The following is a 22959-nucleotide window of genomic DNA, read 5'->3' on the forward strand; positions in this document are numbered from 1 at the left end:
ACTTTTAGTTACAACACAGTCTGTTCCTATATAAGCTCCTTCTTTGTCTACTCAGCCAACTTCAATTCTTCCTTCTCAATTCCTATTCAAGTATAGCATGAGAGGCCACATAATTGTTACAGGTACATGTGGCTTTTCTCCTTATAATGAAACAAAGAAGGGGGTCCACAGTGAGGCATCCAAGCATGGCTCCCAGGCAGTGCAATCTCAGCTGAGCTCTCAGCTCCCCTTCACCAAACTCCAGCTGTGGTCTTGGCTCAGCAATCTCTGGTCACTCAAATGTAAACAAGCTACAGCCGCCTCCCTATCACATCTGTTTTCCCAATGTTTTGCTCTTTGGTGCATGTTCTCAATTCACCAACTTAACCATTTATTTCTATATTCTAAAGATAAAACATAAAAATTCCCCACCCCAGATTTCTCACCAACTAGGGTCTATACACTTACAATTTCATCTGTTTTCCTCTTTCAATGACATAGATTTTCCTTCTAATCGATATTTTCCAACATCAAGTAATTAATGCCAGCAAGCCACTAGTATAAAAAATTCTCAAGACTCAGCAAGGAAACAGGAGAGTGAGGCTGTTCTGTAGAAAATCATTCAGAAATCAGTTCACAGAAAAATTCTAAAAATTTTAACTTATCCAATAACACTGGCCTATATATGCAACATATTAATACTTATATATTATGGTAGAATACATTCTGCTTTTATACAAGTTAAAGGTAGGGACTCATTGACCTCAATTGGTTATGTTTTCTACAGACAGAACATCAGACCTAACCATAGCCTCAGATACAATCCAAATGAGAGTTAAATACCATACCTAGACAGTTCAGAAGGGACTGTACACAGGCAAAATATTTTAAATGCATCCATAGATACCGCTAAGTGTAGCCTTATAATTTCAAACAAGACATAAAGCATTTTCCCAGCTCATCCTGCTCCTATGCTCCTAGTACTTTCTTCTTTTCCCAGTTTCTTATGAATTAACCAATTTCCGAGATTCCTCTCCTATCAACATTCTTCCTTCTTCGTTCCCTCCTCCTCAAACTGCCAATATTATTCTCAATAGAACACCTTATACTTCACCTAACTCAATACTCTTCTAACCACCCAGGAGTATTCCCTGCACATGACTTAGAACAGAGAAGCCCCTACCTAACAGAGGAAGGGCTCCAACAACTGAATGTTATGATACAAGAACTGGGTGAAGGAATAGGGAAGAAATGATGGCACTGAGATTTACAGTGACTGTCCCATAGATTAGGAAATGGAACAAGGAAGAAAGGTGACCAATGATACAAGCCTCTTCACCCTATTTGGCTGGAAATGTTCCCTGAATATCACAATAGATAACAGGGGGTTTGGCAGAAAAACAGGCAATAGTTAGATATAGAATAGTCATTAAACATATGACCCAGGAATCATGTATGGCCTTTAAGCCAACTTAAAAATGAGTGTTTCTCTCTAGGTAGAGCAAGAAATTGTATACAAAGACTTTCTTTTTAAATAGGACACACACTGCTATATAAAATAATTTTGTATATAATATGTATGTAACTGAAAACTTTCTTTTGTCCACATTTCAAATTTAATCAAATATTTAATTGCAAAATGCTTACAATTATTCGATTTTACAATAGTGTCAAAGTGATACAAATTCACTAGAAACTGTACTTTGAGTACGAATGCAACCATTCTATTTTTCAGTTTCAGGGACATATTCAATAAACTACATGAGATATTCAACATTTTATTATAAAATAGGCTTTGTGTGAGATGTTTTTGCCCAACTGTAGGCTAATGGAAGTGTTCTGGGCAATTTAAGGCAGGCTAGGCTAGGCAGTTAGATGTATTAAATGCATCTTCCACATATGATATTTTCAACTTACGATGAGTTTTTCAGAATGTGACCCCATCATAAATTAAGGAACATCTGTATAGAATTACAGGAATTACATAGGTTTTCTAATGCACTCAGAGTCCGCCAATACCTATGAATATTAGATTATATGTTGCTTTTAACAGTACAGTTTAAAAAGGCACCAGACCAGTCCGTAATTGCCACATAGCCTTTTCTTTTCGAGATTTTAAAAGTTAAGCATCTTTTCAAAATTTCAAGAAGTACTTCTAGACTAATAAAATAAGCAGCAGAGGCCGAGGCAGGTGGATTGCTCAAGGTCAGGAGTTCAAAACCAGCCTGAGCAAGAGCGAGAGCCCATCTCTACTATAAATAGAAAGAAATTAATTGGCCAACTAATATACATAGAAAAAATCAGCCGGGCATGGTGGCGCATGCCTGTAGTCCCAGCTAATCGGGGGGCTGAGGCAGTAGGATCGCTTGAGCCCAAGAGTCTGAGGTTGCTGTGAGCTAGGCTGACGCCATGGCACTCACTCTAGCCTGGACAACAAAGCGAGACTGTATCTCAAAAAAAAAAAAAAAAAAAAAAAAAAAAAAAAAAAAGGATAGGAAAAGAAAAAGCTAACAAAAAGCAAGATGACAGAATACAAAACATTATATACACTGCCATATTCCCCTTTTGCTATATCCAGTAGGTGATATCATTGTGCGCATGGTCCCAGGGAAGCTAGACAAGCCAAACAACGCCATCCCCTCCATGTCCATCCCATCCCCACTTTGTACACTTTAGGCTTCTGCCAGTAGAGATACATGTGATGGAAACTTACCACCTGTTGAGAAGTATGTTTGATGTGAATTCCCTATTCATTCAGCTTATCCGCAGGAGACCACTGCCACTCTCAACTTAATTCCATTGAACTAAGTTCTAGAGATATTTGGGTGGGAGGTCCAGCAGCACAAAGCAATCAGGGTGAGAGAGTGAGGAGGAAAGTGGGATCCAAGGGGACCAAGTAATGAAAAACAGAATGAGGACAGCTAGGGAGGGACTGCTGCTAAAGGTGCAAGACCACCAGAAGGAGTCACATAGAACATTCTCCCTGGTAATGGGTGATGCAGATCCACAGGAGTGCTGGAGACCAAACCTGAAATTGTCAGTTACATAACAAATTATTATAACCAAATTCAGTTGTGGGGAAGGCAGTAGCCAATGAAGGAAGAGAAGTAATAGTTTCATACTTTGGCCATCAGTGTGAGGGCAGTGTAAAGATACAGTTGTACAAGGCCTTAAAGATGGGTCTCCAAAGTGGTGTCGCAGACTTGGCCAACAGTTAAAATTACTGCTATCAGGTAGGTTTTACACCTACAGTAGAAATGCCTGTAGCCAAGGGTAGCTAGCAGCTAAGGTGACATGAGCAAGTTTTGTTAGATATGCAACCATAGACGATGTGAAGTTCGGTCCTGGCAAAGAAGCCAATACCGTTTTTTTTTTTTTCTTTTAATTTACTATAGTAAACAACTGAAAAATAACTGAGCAATTCAGTAATTCAACTAATTAGTATTATTCTATTTTTAAGGTATCCTCCTTGAAAGAGTAAGATTCTAACGAATGGTCAAAATAAATCAGCTCATATTAGGAACAGTAGTATAAGACCAATATAAACTAGTTATGGTTTCAGATTGCAACCTCACTACCCACTCACATCTAAGTGAGTCTCTCAAGAAAAATATAGCTTTACCACTTTTCATTATGTAGTTAGTTATAATTAACAAGAGCTGGTTTGCCAGTGAGGTTGGCCAATCTTTCCAGTGACAGAGAAAATCTTAATTGCCATACAAATTTTAGCTGGTTTGCTTTTATGTGACTATTCGACAGGGTCAGAAATTAGCTACTTATTAAAAAAGCTACATAGCTCTGTATCAACACAATTTTGGAATAAAATTTAAGTTTTTTTAACCATATATTCTATTTTGTCTTCACCCATAACCAATCCACTGTGGGGGCTTGTCTGTTTCCTACAAGATCATGATGTTCCATTCTGTCCTTGACTAAGAAAATGAAATTAATGACCAGCTGATGGAAGTTTCAAAATAGCTAAAAATGACTTGTTGAGAAAAAAATTTTCCCATCACTAATGGTAATAGTTGAGATATAACATTTATATTTAATATAGTTAAGGCAAACACATACAATTTTAATTAACTTGAATACTTCATTATTGCATCTTTCAATACAAATTCTAAAACTGTTTCTTCAATTACACTTAAATCAGAATTTTGTTTGCAGATGCAAATGCCAGAAAATAAGTAAAAAGGCCCACAAAATATAGATGTTCAAAGCAAAAATATAATTTTCAAGATTCAGCATTTCCTAAATTATCTTCTACCAAATGTTAAGGCTACAAGATGGTCCATGAATAAAGGACTTATTGGTCAAATGCATTTGGCTGGGAAACGATGCTGAGATAGATTATGCAACTGTTCAAATATTCACTGCCCCTCCCATGATGTCCCTTCCTGCAAGCAGACTACGTATTCTGCTCTGCTACAATCAGAAGGGACCAAGTGACTTTCTTTGGCCAATAAAATGTGATCAGGAATGATGTGTGTGGCTCGTTAGTAGATGCTTTAAGAATCAGCATGTGGTTGACCAACTCTCTTTTCCTTTTGCCAGAAGTCCAGCCATGTCCTGGATGGAGGCTGCCCAGCCAATGTCCCGAGTGAAAACAAGGTGGCACAGAGACACACATGATCCATGAACATAAGCAAAAAATGAATCTTTATTGTTGTAAGCTTCTGAGATTCACAATAAATATTTGCATTTCAGAGATCCTAAGAAGTTCTGAAACAAAGAATCAGATTCTTTATTTAACCCATCATTGCTAACAATAATTTGATCACAGATTCCTGTCTCACATAAAACCCCAAGAGATGTTCTAAGAGAAAAATTTTAGAAAATGCTAATGAAAATACTTGCTTCAAATCTGCCCCATTTTGAAGATTTATTATTAGGTTAACCTGCCATTTTTTCTAGAGTCTTCAAAGTTTTCAAATTCTCTAGTAGAAACAGGGCCAACCAAGAATGATTTATAATCCTGATTTAATTACTAAAAGCCCTCATTAAAATAATTTAGCTTCTGTTTAACTGTATCTCAATTTTTAAAGACATATAAAATACTGAAAGGTTCCAAATGAACATTAAAGCAGGTTTACCTTTGTAAATATAATTTCCAATGGTTAAACTATTGTAGGCTTACTTATTTTGTTTTTTTGCAATATATTGAAAGAGATGATACAACAGCCTAAATTTGAAAATGGCATTAGAAACCTAAGTGAAGTCACTGGTTATAAATAGTGCTCTTATAATTCCATCTCACATCAGATTTCACTGAAATTTTCAGTTTTAAAAAGCCATTAAAACAAAAAAAAATCTGTTAAGTATACCGAGTAATATGAAAAATGACTCAAAACAACTAAAAACTGTGAGTAAGTAAGCCATTTGGCACTGGGAGATTCAGGAATAGGTTACCAAAAGAATTTTCTTTATCTTGTACTAAGAGTATTTTTAAGCTTTTGTCTGGAACAATAAAGGCTCACTGATAATAAGGACATCTAAAGTGTCCTCTGCCAGAGAAAGGGTAGAGAAGTGGCAGGGTGGTCTTCCATGGCTTCTCCGCTCAAGGGCTCCCTCCTCCTTTGCTACAGTGAAGGAGTATTCTTTAAAATACACACCCCTGCAAAGGCTTGCCTGCTCTGCCTCTCAGGTTCAGGAGGGCCTCTACCATCAGCCCTTCCATATAATTTGGTATTTACAGGATTTCTCTCTCTCCTGGTTTCACTAAAAATGCAGAGTGTGATAGTTTTCTCATCATCCTTGTTGCTCTGTATGGTTTCCGAGAAGACAGGTGGAAAGATTCAGATCTAAATGGCCACCATTTTCTTATCAGGTCATCCTATTGAAGACCTTTCTCCTTTCTGTCATTCTTCGAGAAAGACAAGAAAGCCAATCTGAGGTTTAAAACAAAACAAAACAAAACAAAACTCTATGTGAAGTCAAAAAATCTCCACGTGAAGCCAAATTAGCCTATTTAGTCAAAGTGCTTATCATATAGACATTTCAGAACAGCACAGGAGTCAAGAGTCATTAAGACCTGTGGTCCCCACACCCCAGGCCACAGACCAGTACTGGGCATTAGGCACCAGGCTGCACAACAGGAGGCGAGTGGCCTGTGAGTAAGTGAAGCTTCAGCTGTATTTACAGCCGCTCCCCATCACTCGCATCACCACCTGAGCTCCGCCTCCTGTAAGATCAGTGAGGCATCAGATTCTCATAGGAGCGTGAACCCTGTGCATGCACGGGATCTAGGTTGTTCTCCGTATGAGAATCTAAAGCCTGATGATCTGAGGTGGAGCTGAGGTGGTGATGCTAGAGCTAGGGAGTGGCTGCAAATGTAATAAATGTAATGCACTTGAATCATCTTGAAACCATGTCCCTTATCCCCACCCAGTCCAAGAAAAATTTGTCTTCCATGAAACTGGTCCCTAGTATCAAAAAGGTTGGGGACCACTGATTAAGACCAAGCTCCTCCTTTCACTATGAGTAAACAGAGGTCAAGAGAGGTTATGTGGCTTGTCCAGGGATAAAGAAGAGAGCTAAGACGAGAAAACTCATGCTCCTTCAAATACATTACAAGACTCCTCTGAGAAGGAATAGTCTTAGTGTTGTGGAGCTAATAAATGGTTTATAAAGCCCCAATGTCATGCAGACCCCCCAAAAGTGAGTGACAGCCAAATTATACCAGGCCCAGTTAACTAAATCCTGAAAGAATATGCTACCTAATAGATGACAGACACATAGATAGAAAGGAATAATAATGATATTGGGTAAGGAAAGATGAAATCAGGGGCTGTAGCTGGCGAAGGGTGCAGAGAAAGGATTCAGCCAACCTACTAGAGAAATTTTTAATTACAGCCTTGGTTCTGTATATTCAGTCACCAAACAATTCAGGAACTAGGGTTCCGCCTTAACTGTACCATTAACAGAATTTTCACCCACAAGCTTTCTTCTTTGCTTCCCATTGCCACTCCTACTGAAGACTGCCCTGTACCCTCCTCCTCCCACTTCCCCTCGACATCCTCCTCCTCATGTGGTCCCACACTCCCCCTCAGCCCTTGATATGTGCACATCAATCTCTGTATTCAAAATAAACCAGTCTCGGGGAAAGGAAACAATTTTCAAAGGTCATTTTTTTCATTCTAAAATACTCTCATTGTCTGATTCTGAAAAGCTGCTGCAAGAAGAGCCAATTAATAAACCATATCTTTGTTAGTTCAAGTGCTATGGTAGTATTAATAATTTGAAAGAGTCATAAATCAGGGAAGGGATCTAAGAAGCCCAGAAAATAACTTATGCCTAGAAACAACTTATCCATTAGGAGATCACATTTATTTATTGAGGAATCTAGATCTGCATTAAGATGCTTGTTTGGCTTGAAACTGGTCATCTTCTGCCACCAAGTGTTAGCACATACTTCTAACCAACCAGATTTTGCAATGTTTAAATCACAAAAACACAAAGTCATTCAATAAGAAAAATAAATCCAAAAGGATACACTATAAAAAGCATGGAGCTAAACAAATAGCAGACTAACCATGTCAAATGACTATATTTTAAGGAAATTGTACAAATAACTTGAATTTTAGTTACTATTTCAGAAACATCGTAATAAGATTTTCTGAGGCTTTGTTCATATGGAGAAACAAAGCACAGTGATAATCAGAACAGCTCTAAAATTTATAATAACTCCTATCAATATTCTCTTATGCAATATATCTACAAGAATTTCATGAAATTAAGAATATACAAAGGTGATACATTGACTAATGTCTCCTGGTATTAGAAAAATATATAATTGCCAAGAAAAGCCTTATGTTTCCTACAATTACCCCTTAGCCTCAAGTCAGCTCGTTAACTTGGGAACCAGAATTCCAGGCCGTAGTAGAGGAAGTTCCACATCAGTACGTTTGAGGAAAAGTTGCTGTATTTTCAAAATTCTAAACACAATATATAGAACTCTTGGTTACCCCTCTGGGATTTGGGTTACTTTATGTATGCTACTTCCTACAAACAGGTGCCAGAGGACAGGACCCCAGAAGTCCAGGGATTTCTGCACCCCACTGGAAAATCTTCAGACTAGATGTGTACCACCCCAGGGGGTGAACTCATTCCCTGCACTAGCCATGTTTCTACGTCTTTGATGTCAGTGAGATGTTTTACCTTCATAAACAGGCCGGTTATAGCTCTAACTCTGAAACTATTTTTTCAAGTTGATATGGATAACAGCCTTTTTCAGTTCATTAAAAAATGACAATTACTAGATGATGAAAACACCTCAACGGAGGTACGACTAGAGAATATTTCATTAACCTCCTACAGACAACAGTGAAGGGACCATCTATCTTAACTATCTCAGCATTGTCCTATAATATCCAGAGCACTCATCTACCCAGCACACTCCTTTCTACCAACAATCATCATGCCCACTCCAACAGTAGTACCACTAGTATCTTAAGAGTGTACCAATACCATACACAAAATTATTTGCAGACTACCATCTACCAGGTCAAATCAAAATAAGGAAGGAGTATGCTAATTGGCATAGTAGTGGCTGGAATAGAATCATTCCATAAATTAAAAGAAAAAAATTTTATTTGGCTTTCTAGAAGATCTAATTTATTTTCTAATAATTAAGCATTCTAATTTAAACAAAATACAATCTAATTTAAATTTTATATACCATTCAAGCAGTGACTGTTTCTATTTTGACCACCACTCTATGCCAAGCACACAGTAGGCTCCTGGTATGTATTTGTTGAGTTAACATGATTTAGAACAGAGAGCTCCTCACACACAGAAATGACTCTGGGTGAACTGGAGCTGGCCAGCAGGAGGAAAGACTGAGGATTAGATGAGATGGGCTCCCAGGTACAGAGACAAGGCTCTATAACTGATGAGGCTGTGAGCTCATTGATACCACTTAAACTTTCTAAGTCTTATGTCCCTTTGCTATAGGGTGATAGGGTTGATTCTGTGAAATTAACTGCCAAAAGATCATTTAAATATAGCCTGAAATGTTGAAATATAGATTCTAGTGTAGTACAGACATTCTTTTAATAAATGTCCTTGGGTACTCTCATTTCAAAGTTAATACTATAAAAACAAAGAAACATTTTGAAATGGGGATATTACCTTCACCACTGATTTGTCATTCTGTGATTAAGTTTGAAACCACTTGGAAGAGGACAATCCATTTGAAAGCAAAACAAGAAAGATAACCAGTAAAGAAGGAAACTGTCAGTCTACAAGTTTTATAAGTTATCATTGTAGATTTTAAAAACCTACCATTTATACCAATTATGTTTACCTAAAATAGTCTAGAATGGTACCTAACGTAGATATTACTAAATGTATGGCATTGTTATCCAAAACACCATGCAAGATATCTTTTTGAGAATATCTTTAATAATAGTTTGTAGAAAACCCATAACCACAGGACAGTGAATCACCCAAATCTAAGTTTTAAAGAGTTAAATCTATGTTTTAAGAGTTTCTGGGGACACACACATTAAATTCAAATCATGCCAAATTTAGAAAAAAGTTCCACTTACTGATAAACATGACCTTCACTTACTGAGCTACAAATTAGTCTTAACTGCAGCAAAGGGTCATGGAGAACAGGGAGTAGATATTAACCTGCATGTTCGTCTCTAAAACTGGTATATCAAATAGGGCCATCAGATGTCTTAATTTGCATGAGGAACCCCTTCGGCTGAAACAGGAAAAGCAATGAAGGGTGCCCTTAAGATTTTAGGAGAAACGCCCTTGAATCCAGAATAAAGTCAAAAGTTGTTCCAACCTCTGAAGGAGGAGGGGGTGGCCTGGAAACAGAGTAAATCACCCTGAGAGAGGCGAAGTCAAAAGCCCCATCCCTTGGCTTGGGTCACTGTTGACCATCCTTAGGGGTACTTTTACGTCCCCAGTCCCCAGCACACCTGCTTCAAGCCCTCAAGGGAGGCAACTGCTCACAGAGCAAGGTGGTCTTTTGGAAACTTTGAAAGAACTACATAACGAGGGGCAAAAAAGCTGTGCCCACCTTGAAGCACCGGTTGCAGTGAGTAGCACCAGTGTAAGCCGGCCAGCAGAGGGAGCTCTGAGAGCAAGAGGATGCAAATAACCACGAGCAAAGAAAGCGGCAAAAGTGAACTCTGGTACCGCCTCTAGGCTCTTGAAGGAAGAGGGCAGAGGTGGCAACAGAAGGAGAAATTGATGATGGTCAGAGTATGCAACTAAAAGGCACAGTGGCAAAGGAGGGCACCGCTGGAACAGCCTCCATCGAGGGCCATTAGCATCCTCAGCACCCTTAGGAGTTGGAATCAACCTGACTTGGAATCCCAGGGGCAACGTGGTAGGACGTCCAAGGCCACTGCAAATATCACCCATGCCTTGACCATGCTTAAGGCAGAGGAGGCCTGGTAAACAGGCTTACAAAAAAAAATGCACTCACATTCTTACGAAGCCATGGCGCTTTTGACAATTTCATGAAGGTCAAATGAGGTTTAAAACCTCTGCTTTCTCCTGCCAGGATGCCTTTTTCTTGAAATGTTCTTTTTGCAATCTCTGAAGAAAATAAAGAGAAACATTAAAATGCTACTATAACACATAGTTGCCTTTAATTGTAAAAATGTCAATTCAAAAATAACTATTTTATAATGAAGATTTTTTCATATATCTGAGATATTAATTTTTTAAAAATAAAATATCCACATGTATATAATACTATTACAGTTAAATCTCTAGTGATTTCAAATGGAGCAAGGAACACAAAAGCAATAATTTGAAAAGGGAACATCTAATAAATAAAATACTGTTTGACTGATATGATGCTGATTTTCCCTGAACATCCCAGTGGTTTCCATGTGTATTAATATAAAAAACAGCTAATTTATCTGTAATCTCTCATATCTAAAACTTCTGCTTCCAAGATGAAGTAACAGAAACCCTTCCTGAGAAATAAGAAACAAACAAGGTGAGTCCTTTGATTGCCCCAGCTTACATCCTTGAGTGTCCAGGTCCCTGTACAAGGAAGAGAAACCCAGATGGAGCCCAGGTGTCTCCCTGGGTTGAGGAAAAAGCTGAGAGGAGAGGCCAAGACAGCTAGAGCTTACAGGACAGAGTACTGAGAAGTGAGACGTACACAAAGAGAAAACTCCAGAGATCTGTACAGGGTCTCCCAAGAATGGTCAGTGCATGTGTGCAAGGAGATTGGGGAAAAACACATTCAAAAGGTTTAGAGGGACCAGTGCCCAGTTTTTACACAGAGTTAGGAAAAACGTCTGTCCCATTAGCCAGACTGGAAAACCTCAAGATCCATGAGACATTGGGTAAACGGAAGAGCCTTGCCTAAGCAGTGGGAAATAATTAGCTCTGGACTCGTACCATTCTATACCACTTAACAACTCTTACAAACAAGACCCAAAAGGAGGCCGGGTATGGTGGCTCACACCTATAATCCCAACACTCTGGGAGACCAAGGCAGGTGGATCTTTCAAGGTCAAGAGTTCAAAACCAGACTGAGCAAGAGCGAGACCCCATCTCTACTAAAAATAGAAAGAAATTAATTGGCCAACTAAAAATATATGGAAAAAATTAGCCAGGCATGATGGCACATGCCTGTAGTCCCAGCTACTTGGGAGGCTGAGGCAGGAGGATCACTTAAGCCCAGGAGTTTGAGGTTGCTGTGAGCTAGGCTGACGACACACCACTCTAGCCCGGGCAACAGAGTAAGACCTTGTTCCCCAAAAAAAAGACCCAAAAGGAAAAAAACTACTTCCAATCAACTTCATGGTATCCCAAAACAAAGCCTAAGAATATTTAAAGGCATACAAAACTATTCAGCACCCAAAAAGGTAAACTCTACAATGCCTGGCATCTAATCAGAAATTACCAGGCATGCAAACAAACAGGATGATATGACCTATAATGAGGAAATAAATCAATTAATCAAAAGTAACCCAAAGCTGACATAGATGTTAGAATTAGCAGGTAGGGCATCAAAATAGTTATTATAACTATAATTCCTATGTTCAAAAAGTCAAGTAGAGACATGAAAACTATTCTTAAAAAAACCAAATCAAACTTATACAGATGAACACTGTAATGTCTAAGAAAAATAAACTGATAGAAATAACAGATTAGACATTGCAGAACAAAAAAATAGTAAATCTGAAGACACGGCAATAGAAACCAACCAAAATTAAACACAGAAAGAAAAAGGAAATAAGCAAAAAAAGAAAACATCAGTGAGCTGTGGGGCAACTTTTAGTGGTCTAATGTATGTATAACTGAAGTCCCTGAAAAAGGGGTGAAAGAGAGGAGTCAGTGAAAATATTTGAAGAAATAATGTTTGTTGGGAAATGAGAGTTGCCACAACCACAATGGAATAATCTGGGCAGTAATGATTAAAATTTAAACTACACAAGCATTGAACCAGCAATTCCAATTCTAGGAAAATACAAAGGCATAAAAGTACCAGTACATAAAATTCTACAAAAATGTATTTATTAAAGTATTATCTGAATTATCACAAACTTGAAATAATCTTCATTGATAAAGAAGTGGCTAATCAATTGCCATATGGCCACACTAAGGACTGCCATGCAGCTAATATTGAGTTAAATAGGCCAGGCGTGGTGGCTCATGCCTATAATCCTAGCACTCTGGGAGGCCAAGGCGGGCAGATTGCTCGAGGTCTGGAGTTCAAAACCAGCCTGAGCAAGAGCGAGCCCCCGTCTCTACTATAAATAGAAAGAAATTAATTGGCCAACTAATATATACAAAAAATTAGCCGGGCATGGTGGCGAATGCCTGTAGTCCCAGCTACTTGGGAGGCTGAGGCAGGAGGATTGCTTGAGCCCAGGAGTTTGAGGTTGCTGTGAGCTAGGCTGACACCACGGCACTCATCCTAGCCTGGGCAACAAAGTGAGACTCTGTCTCAAAAAAAAAAAAAAAAAAAAAGAGTTAAATAGAACTACACATATGGACCTGAGAAGATTTCCATGATCGATTAAGAAAAAAAAGAGACAAGTAGCATAGTTACTATATCTATAACATGATTCCATGGAATATTATAAAAGAGAGATAAAGAAAATAAATTCACTGTATGTTTTTACTAACATGATGACTGTACAAGCATCATACTAGAATTCACAAATAGGAAGATAGAATTATTTGCCATATATGTGAAAAATCCATACCTTTCAAAGACCATTAGTAAAAAACTTTTTTCATTTGGTCTTTTTATCCAAAAACAGGTAGGGCTATTACTAGTAAATCAATTTAAAGATAAGATAACTGAAACACAGGAAGTCAACGCTTAAGGTTATACTCATTATGGTAGAGAAGGAACTGTAGGTGGGGTGGCCTACACTGGTCATGTTTCACTGTACAATCCTGGGGCTGAAACCCTTAAAAATAAAAGACATTTTTAATGCAATACTGGAGTCATAGTACGCTTTAGTTTTAACCACCAGTTCTGTTGTAGTGTGGAAGTTACTAATGATATACATAATTATAACCAGAATACTAGAATGAAAAATAAAACCCAGTATATTTCCATTCTGCCTGAATATTTCTTACATAGTGTAAGATTTCTATTTTCCTGCAAGGGAACTTAAAATGAAACAGATGCATGAACAAACAAACAAAGATACCATATCATCCTTTCTAAGGAAATGAAGGGTTTTGCTATAATGATTGATCCATATGAAGTCCGTATGAAAATAATGAAACATAGACTAACAGTGCATTTCTTAGGAGAAACCTTACAAGCCAGGAGAGACTGGGGTCCTATTTTCAATATTCTTAAAGAAAAGAACTGACAGCCATGAATTTTGTATCCTGCTAAACTAAGCTTCATAAATAAAGCAGAAATAGTCTTTCCTAGACAAGCAAATGCAAAGGGAATTTGTCACTACTAAACCAGCCCTACAAGAAATGCTCAAGGGAGTTCTAAACATGGAAATGAAAGGTCAACGTTTACTCTCATAAAAACACAGGAAACCATAAAACTCACAGGTCTTATAAAGCAATTATACACTTGAGACTACAAAACAACTAGGTAACAATTAACATTATAACAGGAACAGAACCTTGTTAATATTTAATGTAAATGCACTAAATGACCCATGTAAAAGATACAGATTGATGGGATGGATTAAAAAATAGAATCCAACCATATGTATGCAGCCTGCAAGAAATTCATTTAACTGGTAAAGTACTTTTATAGACTCAAAGCAAAGGGGTGGAAAGAGATATTCCATGCAAATGGAAATCAGAAGTGAGCAGGAGTAGCTATACTTATATCAGGTAAAACAGACTTTAAACAGCAACAATAAAAAAAGACAAAGGTCATTATATGATAAAGGGATCAATCCAACAAAAAGTTATAACAATCCTAAATCTATATTCACCCAACACTGAAGCACCCAGATTCATAAAACAAATACTACTAGAACTAAGAAAAGAGGTCTAGTATACAATAATAGTGGAGGACTTCAAAACTCCACTGAAAGCACTAGACAGATCACTGAGACAGAAAATCAAGAAACATCAGACTTAAACTGGACTCTAGAACAAATGGAACTAACAGACATTTACAGAATGCTCTACCCAACAATTACAGAATATACATTCTTTTCATGAGCACAAGGAACATTTTCCAAGATAGACAATATGTTAAGCCACAAAACTGGTCTCAATAAATGTTTAAAAATAAAAATCATATCAGGTATCTTCTCAGACTACAATGGAATACAAGAAGAAATCAATTCTAAAAAGAACTCTCAAAACTATACAAACACATAGAAATTAGACAACCTGCTCTTGAATAATCTTTAGGACAACAACAAAACCAAAACAGAAATTAAAAATTTTGGAAACAAATGAAAATAAAGACAGAACATATCAAAACCTCTGGGATACAATAAAAGCAGTGATGGGGGAATTTTATAGCATTAAATACCTACATCAAAAAGATAGATCACAAATTAACAATCTCATGCCACACCTCAAGGAACAAGAAAAACAAGACCAAACTAAACCCAAAACTAGAAGAAGAAAAGAAATAACAAAGATCAGAGCAGAACTAAACTAAATTGAGACCAAAAAAACCAACATAAAAAGGATCAACAAAATGAAAAGTTGGTTCTTTGAAAAGATAAACAAAATTGATAGACCACTAGCTACCAAGAAGAGAGAATATTCAAATAAGCACAATCAGAAATGAAAAAGGAGACATGGAGACATCACAAATGATTCTACAGAAGTACAAAAGATCATCTGAGATTACTATGAACATTTCTATGCCCACCAAAGAGAAAACCTAGAGGAAATGTATAAATTCCTGGAAACATACAACTTCCCATGACTGAATCAGAAAGAAACAAAAATCCTAAAGACACCAATAATGAGTAGTGAAATTGAATTAATAATAAAAAATCTCCCAACAACAACAAAAAAGCCTGGGACCAGGCAGATTCACAGCCAAATTCTACCAGAGGTACAAAGAACTGGTACCAATCCTCCTGAAACTTGTCCAAAAGATTGAGGAGGAAGGAATCTTCTCTAACTTATTCTATGAAGCCAGTATCATCCTAATACCAAAGCTGGGAAAGGATACAGTGATAACAACAAAAACTATGAACTAATATCCCTGATAAACATAGATGCAAAAATCCTCAACATATAGCAGCACAATTCATAATCGCAAGGCTGTGGAAACAGCCCAAGTGCCCATCAATCCAAGAATGGATTAATAAAATGTGGTATATGTACACCATGGAGTACTATTCAGCTCTAAGAAACAATGGTGATATAGCACATCTTATATTTTCCTGGTTAGAGCTGGAACCCATACTACTAAGTGAAGTATCCCAAGAATGGAAAAACAAGCACCAGATATATTCTCCAGCAAACTGGTATTAACTGAGTAGCACCTAAGTGGACACATAGGTGCTACAGTAATAGGGTATTGGGCAGGTGGGAGGGGGGAGGGGGGCGGGTATATACATACATAATGAGTGAGATGTGCACCATCTGGGGGATGGTCATGATGGAGACTCAGACTTTTGGGGGGAGGGGGGGAAATGGGCATTTATTGAAACCTTAAAATCTGTACCCCCATAATATGCCAAATAAAAAAAAAATCCTCAACAAAATACTAACAAACAAAATCCAACAGCACATCAAAAAGATAATATACCATGACCAAGTAGGTTTTATTCCAACGATGCAAGCATGGTTCAACATATGCAAGTCAACAAACGATTCACCACATAAACAGAGTTAAAGATAAAAACCATGTGATCATCTCAATACATGCATAAAAAGCATTCGATAAAATTCTGTGCCCCTTCATGGTAAAAACTCCCAACAAACTAGGCATAGAAGGAACATATCTAAAAATAGTAAAAGCTATATATGACAAACCCACAGCCAACATCATACTGAGCAAGGAAAAATTAAAAGCATTCACCCTTAAAAACAAGACAAAGGTACCCACTGTCACCACTTCTATTCAACATAGTACTGGAAGTCCTAGCCAGAGCAATCATGAAAGAGAAAAAAATAAAGAGCAACCAAATTGAAAAAGAGAAAGTCAAATTATCTCTGCTGATATGATCTTATACCTATAAAACCCTAAAGACTCCTCCAAAAGACTCTTAGATTTGATAAATGAATTCAGTAAAGTCTAGGACACAAATCGATATACAAAAAATCAGTAGCATTTCTATGTGCCAATAACAACCAAGCTGAGAACCAAATCAAGCATTCAATGCCATTTACAATAGCTGTAAAAAATAAAATGAAATAAAATACCTAGAAATATATTTAACAAAGGAGGTAAAAGATGAAAAACTATACAACACTGATGAAAGAAATCATAAATGACATAAACAAATGGAAAATCATCCCATGTTCATGGATTGGAGGAATCAATATGGTTAAAATTACCATATTTTCCAAAGCAATCTGCATCTACAGATTCAATGCAATTCCTATCAAAATATTAATACCAACGTAATTTTTCACAGAATTAGAAAAAACAATCCTAAAATTCATTTGAAACCAAAAAACAGCCCATATAGCCAAAGCAATCCTAAGCAAGCAAACAACAAAAAAAAAGCAGGAAACATCACATTATCACATTACTGGACTTCAAATCATACTACAAGGCTACAGTAACCAAAATAGCATGGTGCTGGTATAATATAATAATAGACACATTGACCAACGGAACAGAATGGAGAACACAGAAATAAAACTATATACCTACAACCAACTGATCTTTGACAAAGCAGACAAAAACATACACTGGGGAAAGCACACCCCATTCAATAAATGGTGCTGGGAAAATTGGATCACCATATGTAGAAGAATGAAAAAACAATAGTAAATAACAATGTATAAAGTAATTCTGACACTAGATTACTTAGATTTTGAAATTAGTGTGTTTTGTTGTATAAACTCCTAGAAGTTGAATTACTGGATCAAAAATGTGAATATTTTTAGGCTCTAGAAAGTATTTCTGAGGTACTTTACTAAATAGCTACACTAGCAGGCAGATAATAGGGTGACAATTTTACTGGCTTTTATTCACTAAGTTTTAATTATAAGACAAAAATGATGACTTATTTCTTTTTAAATATTAACTTATTTGATAATGATTTTAAAATTTTTATGTTATCACTTTTAGAGAGCTGTCTTCAATGACCCTCATTTATATCCTTGCATGCTATATAACAAATATTTTATCCAGATATTTTAAATTTTATATATTCTTCCATAGCTGCTGACAGAAGTGATTCTAGTCTGAGACCAAATCAGTCAATAAAAATTAACTGAGTAAATTTAAATATACAATGGCTAAATTTACAGTGGAATTATTTTTAGGTCCACATTTTAACCCTTTGCACTCAGATGTCGAGTATGACTTGACACAGTTAGCAAAAATTATAGAAATTAAAATTACTCTTTGAATGTATCAATAATTCAAAATATAAAAAAATCCAAATAAATAAGTTTGTATGAAAAGAAACTCCAGTTTTTTATTCTACTGCCGTGCTTTGTAAAATCTGAGGTATTTAAAAAATTAAATCCTGAGGAAAATAAAGGAATCGAGAAAAAAGCAAGCAAGTGCAAAGGGTTAATATACCATCTGCAACCAATTTATATTAAAACATGTACTGATCATGGAAATAGTTGCAGAAAATTCAGTCATTATCTTATTACTAACAAGTTGTATGTATGAACTAATCTCATTCTTGTTTGTGAGATTTACAAGGTTTCATTATTCAGTGCACATATTCATAGACTTAACCTCAAGTCCATCAATACATTCATGAGACAAGACCCAAAAAGATATCACAACTACAACTATATATTTACACTATAAAACTGACATCACTGGGTATATTGAATTTTGAGCAATGATTTAAATAAATGCTGTCAAAAAAACACCTCATATTGAAATATTAGGCTGAATCATACAAACTGTCATTTTTATACCTCAAAAACAGTCAAATATTGGCATCATCTTACAGTATAACATATACCATGGTGAACTAATTAAGTTCCTAAGATTTGAATGAAGGGATGAGGGCATCATTTCTAAGTCTTCAAATATATTGAATTATCACATAAAAGCATTAGCAACATGTTGGTATCACCTGAGAAAGCGAAAAGCATAAAGGTGTGGCAGCACAAATCCGTTTATTCAGTCACTTACTAAGCACTTCCCATATGTGCCAAGCACAGTATCTGCTAATGGCAGCAAGTATCTCCCTGCTATTATGGAGCTTTTAGTCTCATGGGACAGATTTCAGTCCAATAAGATGAAAGAATCCCCAGTGTTCAGAGTTACCAAAAAACTCAATGGATATAATAACTTTTCTTAACAGAAATTAAAATAGTGGGCACTTGTACTATTTTTTTTACTATCTACATTAACGTTTATGTATTATTTGATATAATAATCTTATTATTGAGTCTAAAAAACGTTTCAATTTACTATTAATAGTTTCAGTCACATCAGATTTGACTCCAGTCCTCATTATTTACTGAACATTTACTGAACACAAAGAACATTTAATTATTATTGATATACTTTTTCAGAACAGCATATCCTCTAGGTACACAGAAATAGGAAAAAAGAAAATGCCTTCTTTTTGAAAAGTACTTCTTAATATTGGTTTTATATTCTTAATAGAAGTATAATATATTGCTTAGCCAGAGAATTAAGTAATGGTTATAGAAATACACATCATCTTTGAGATAAGAATTGTTTTGCTAATGAAAAAAAACCACGTCATTTTTCATCTATGTTAACTTATGTTCTGGAAGAGAAGCTTATGAATACCTGAACAGATTGTTCAATTTCTCCTACTACCACAGACATTCCTTCGAGCACTAAATAGAAAATCACATACCAAATACGTAAGATATTCTTCAGAAGTCAGGTAAGCGTGCTTTCTAAATAAATATATCTCACAGATGAAGAAGAAATTTGTCTGAAGAATAATTTCTTTAAAATATTTTTTAAATATTAGGAGACTTTGCTATATAAAAGAATATTGAAATAAATAGTTTAATAAGAAAACAATACTTTTGTAACCCTAAAAAATACAGCTTTACCTGTTTTTAGGTGAACTCTCTTAAATATATAGCAACAATAAATTTATACTTAAAATGTAAAGAAGTTGCTAAAAGTTGCCTCAAAGTAAATTGTAACAGATCAATTTTAACAAAATCATATATTTTCAATTATCAATACATACACTTTTTTGCAGAACAAATATTCCCCCCCTTTTCTTCCCTTTTGCCATTTTCTCCATTTTTCTAAAATTGTTAGGAATATTTGTATGATAGCATGATTTCTAATTTGGGAATAATCATAACAAGGTTTATTAATTTGAACAGTCTGGAATGCTAAAAGAAATTAAGTAGTCCTAACATATTTTAAGCTTACATTGACAGTCCTCGACTTACAATATTTTGACTTAGGATTTTTCACCTTTATGATGGTACGAAAGCGATACACATTTAGTAGAAATTGTACTTGGAGTTTTGAATTTTGATCTTTTCCCAGGAAACATGCTGTATGATACTCTCTTGCAATGCTTAGCAACCACAGTGAACCACTGCTCCAGTCAGCCTCACAATCACAAGAGTAAACAACCGATATTCTACAGTGCACTGTGTTGCCAGATGATTTTGCCCAACTAAAGGCAAGTGTTTTGAGCACGTATAAGGTAGGATAAGCTAAGCTATGATGTTTGGGTAGGTAAGGTGTATTCAATGCATTTTCAACTGTAGCCATTAGTTCTAAAAAGATTTATCTGTAATGAAACAATATACCATATAATAGCAAGCAATGAGTACTTTCCATGTTTTCCAATTGGAAGATACTTTCTAATACCACTGTAAGTTATAGTGAGATTATGTCACATAAAATATGAAAAGTCTCAGTAAAATTTTAGAATTGCCTTTTAGTCATCTAAAACTCAAAATCAATAAAAGCCATAAAGTTGTTTTTGTTATTCCTATGATATTACTATTTAAAGGATTCCTGTTTCCATATGCTACTTAAACCATCATTTTAGATGTTTTTAACAAGTCATCTGAATTATATATATCAATATAAAAGCTGACATAATATTGAAACCAACTTCAATTTAAAATTTTTATGCTCATCACTTTAAGTAGATATTTACAATTGATTACTATGTAAAACTGTCAAATAGAATTTTTAAATGTTTCATTCTTAAAAGCAAGTCTTTAAAATTGCACCTTGATGCCAGAGGAATTATATTCATTCCACTGCAGTTAAGGAGAAAGAAGCAGACTGAGCATTCTAACACTGACCTAGTTCTCCTATTATTCAGCTTGTGTTCTTGGACACATCACTTAGCCCTGACAGTAAAAGTGATGACATCATAATAAATTATCTCTCAGGTCCCTCCTTATCCTAATAACCAGCAAGTCCAAGTGAACTGTAAGAGAGCTCTGATACATCATCCTTAGGGAATCTGAAACACCAGAAACTGAACACCAGTTAAACTGAAACACCAGTTTAACTCTCATGCAAAGATTTAGACATGAATGTAAATAAGGGAAGAGAAATAACCAAATGTTAAATGTTCTTTCAATTAGACTTTTATGTTTACATCACACATTTTTTTCATTGATTTATCTATTAAAAACATATTTGTTGAATCTCTATTATGTCGCAGGCTCTGGGGACAAAGAGGTGAAAGATTTCATCAAAGAGCTTTCATTCTGGTTTAGAGAAACAGATTTCTAAACAATTAAATGCAATAAAGTGTTACAGTTTCTACAGTAGATATCTATCTAGGGGCAAGGGAATTAGAGGAGAAATTTGTCATTTCTGCTTTGAAGAATCTGAAAAAGCCTTTATTTTAGAAGTGACACTTTAAATGAGTCTTTATTAAAGATCAGTGATACAATCCAAAAAAGGAAATTAAGAAAAAAATTGCACTTGCTATCAAAAATAAATACTTAGGAATAAGTTTAACCAAGGGGATGAAAGACTTATACACTGAAAACACAAAACATTGCTATAAGAAACTAAAGAAGACACAAATAAACAGAAAGACATCTTGTTTTAATGGATCAAAGGGCTTTATATTGTTAAAATGTCAATACTACCTGAAGCAATCTACTCATTTGATATAATCCCTATCAAAATCCCAATTGTGTTTTTTACAAAAATTTTTTAAAAATCATCCTAAAATTCATATAGAACCTCAAAGGAACCCAAATAGCCAAAACAATCTTGATAAAGAAGATTAAAGTTGGTAATTTCACACTTCTGGATTTCAAAATTTATTACCAATCTATGATAATCCAAACAGTGGAGTATATGCACAAAGACAAACATATATACCAATGGGATAGAACAGAGAGCTCAAAAACAAACCCTCATATGTGGTGGCTATGATCTGAATATCTGTGTCCCTCCAAAATTCATATGTTGAAAACTAACCCCCAAGGTAATGGTATTAAGAGGGGGAGCCTTTGGGAGCTGATTAGGTCATGAGAACTCTTCCCTCATGAATGGGATTAGTGCCTTTAAAAGGGCTTGAAGGGGCCTATTTGTCCTTTTGCCTTTTGTCCTTCTGCCATATGAAGGCACAGTGTATGCCCCTCCCACCAAGTGAGGATGCAGTAACAAGATGCCACCTGTGAAGCAGAGAGCCCTCCCCAGCCACTGAATCTACTGGTGCCCTGATCTTCGACTTCCAACCTCCATAACTGTGATAAATACATTTATGTCATTGATAAATTACCTAGTCTAAAGTATTTTGTTACAGCAGCAAGAAAGGACTACAAAAATAGTCAAATGGTTTCAACAAGGGTGCCAAGACTATTCAATGGAAAAACAGTCTTTAAACAAACGGTGCTCAGAAAACTGGATATCCACATACAAAAGAATAAAGTTAGTCCCTTACTTTACACTATGATACAACAATTAATTAAAAATGGATTGAAGACCTAAACATAAGAGCTACAACTATAAAACTCTTCAAAGGAAACAAAGGGGAAAAGCTTCAAGACATTAGATTTGGCAATTACTTCTTGGGTATAATACCAAAAACACAAGAAACAAAAGTAAAAATAAATTGGACTGTATCAAAATTTAAAACTTCTGTGCATCAAAGGACATAATCCATAGAATTAAAAGACCACCTGTGGAATGGAAGAAAATATTTGCAAATCATATATCTGATAATAGATTAATATTAAAAATATAAAGAACTCCTAAAACTCAACAACAAAAAAAGCTGATTTTAAATGGGTGAAGAATTTGAATAGATATTTCTCCAAAGTAGATCTATAAATGGCAAAAAAAAAAAAAACATGAAAAGATGCTCATCAGTAACCATTAGGGAACTGAAAACCATAATAAGATACCACCTCACACCTATTAGAATAGCCACTATCAAAAAAATAGAAAATAAC

At 35.7% G+C, this 22959-nt stretch overlaps 1 protein-coding gene across 3 annotated transcripts in view; it reads right to left on the reverse strand.

Annotated features, from left to right (window-relative positions):
* The window catches only part of AKAP7 (A-kinase anchoring protein 7), a 127208-nt gene that overhangs the window by 67049 nt on the left and 37200 nt on the right, over positions 1–22959 (reverse strand). For all 3 annotated transcript variants that reach the window (XM_020287201.2, XM_020287202.2, XM_020287200.2), the window contains exon 6: positions 10427–10539. In XM_020287201.2, the coding sequence (XP_020142790.1) occupies positions 10427–10539 (113 nt within the window). The remainder of the gene's footprint in view (positions 1–10426; positions 10540–22959) is intronic.

The sequence above is a fragment of the Microcebus murinus genome, chromosome 5 (assembly GCF_040939455.1).
Source record: "Microcebus murinus isolate Inina chromosome 5, M.murinus_Inina_mat1.0, whole genome shotgun sequence".
Taxonomy (NCBI): Eukaryota; Metazoa; Chordata; class Mammalia; order Primates; family Cheirogaleidae; genus Microcebus; species Microcebus murinus.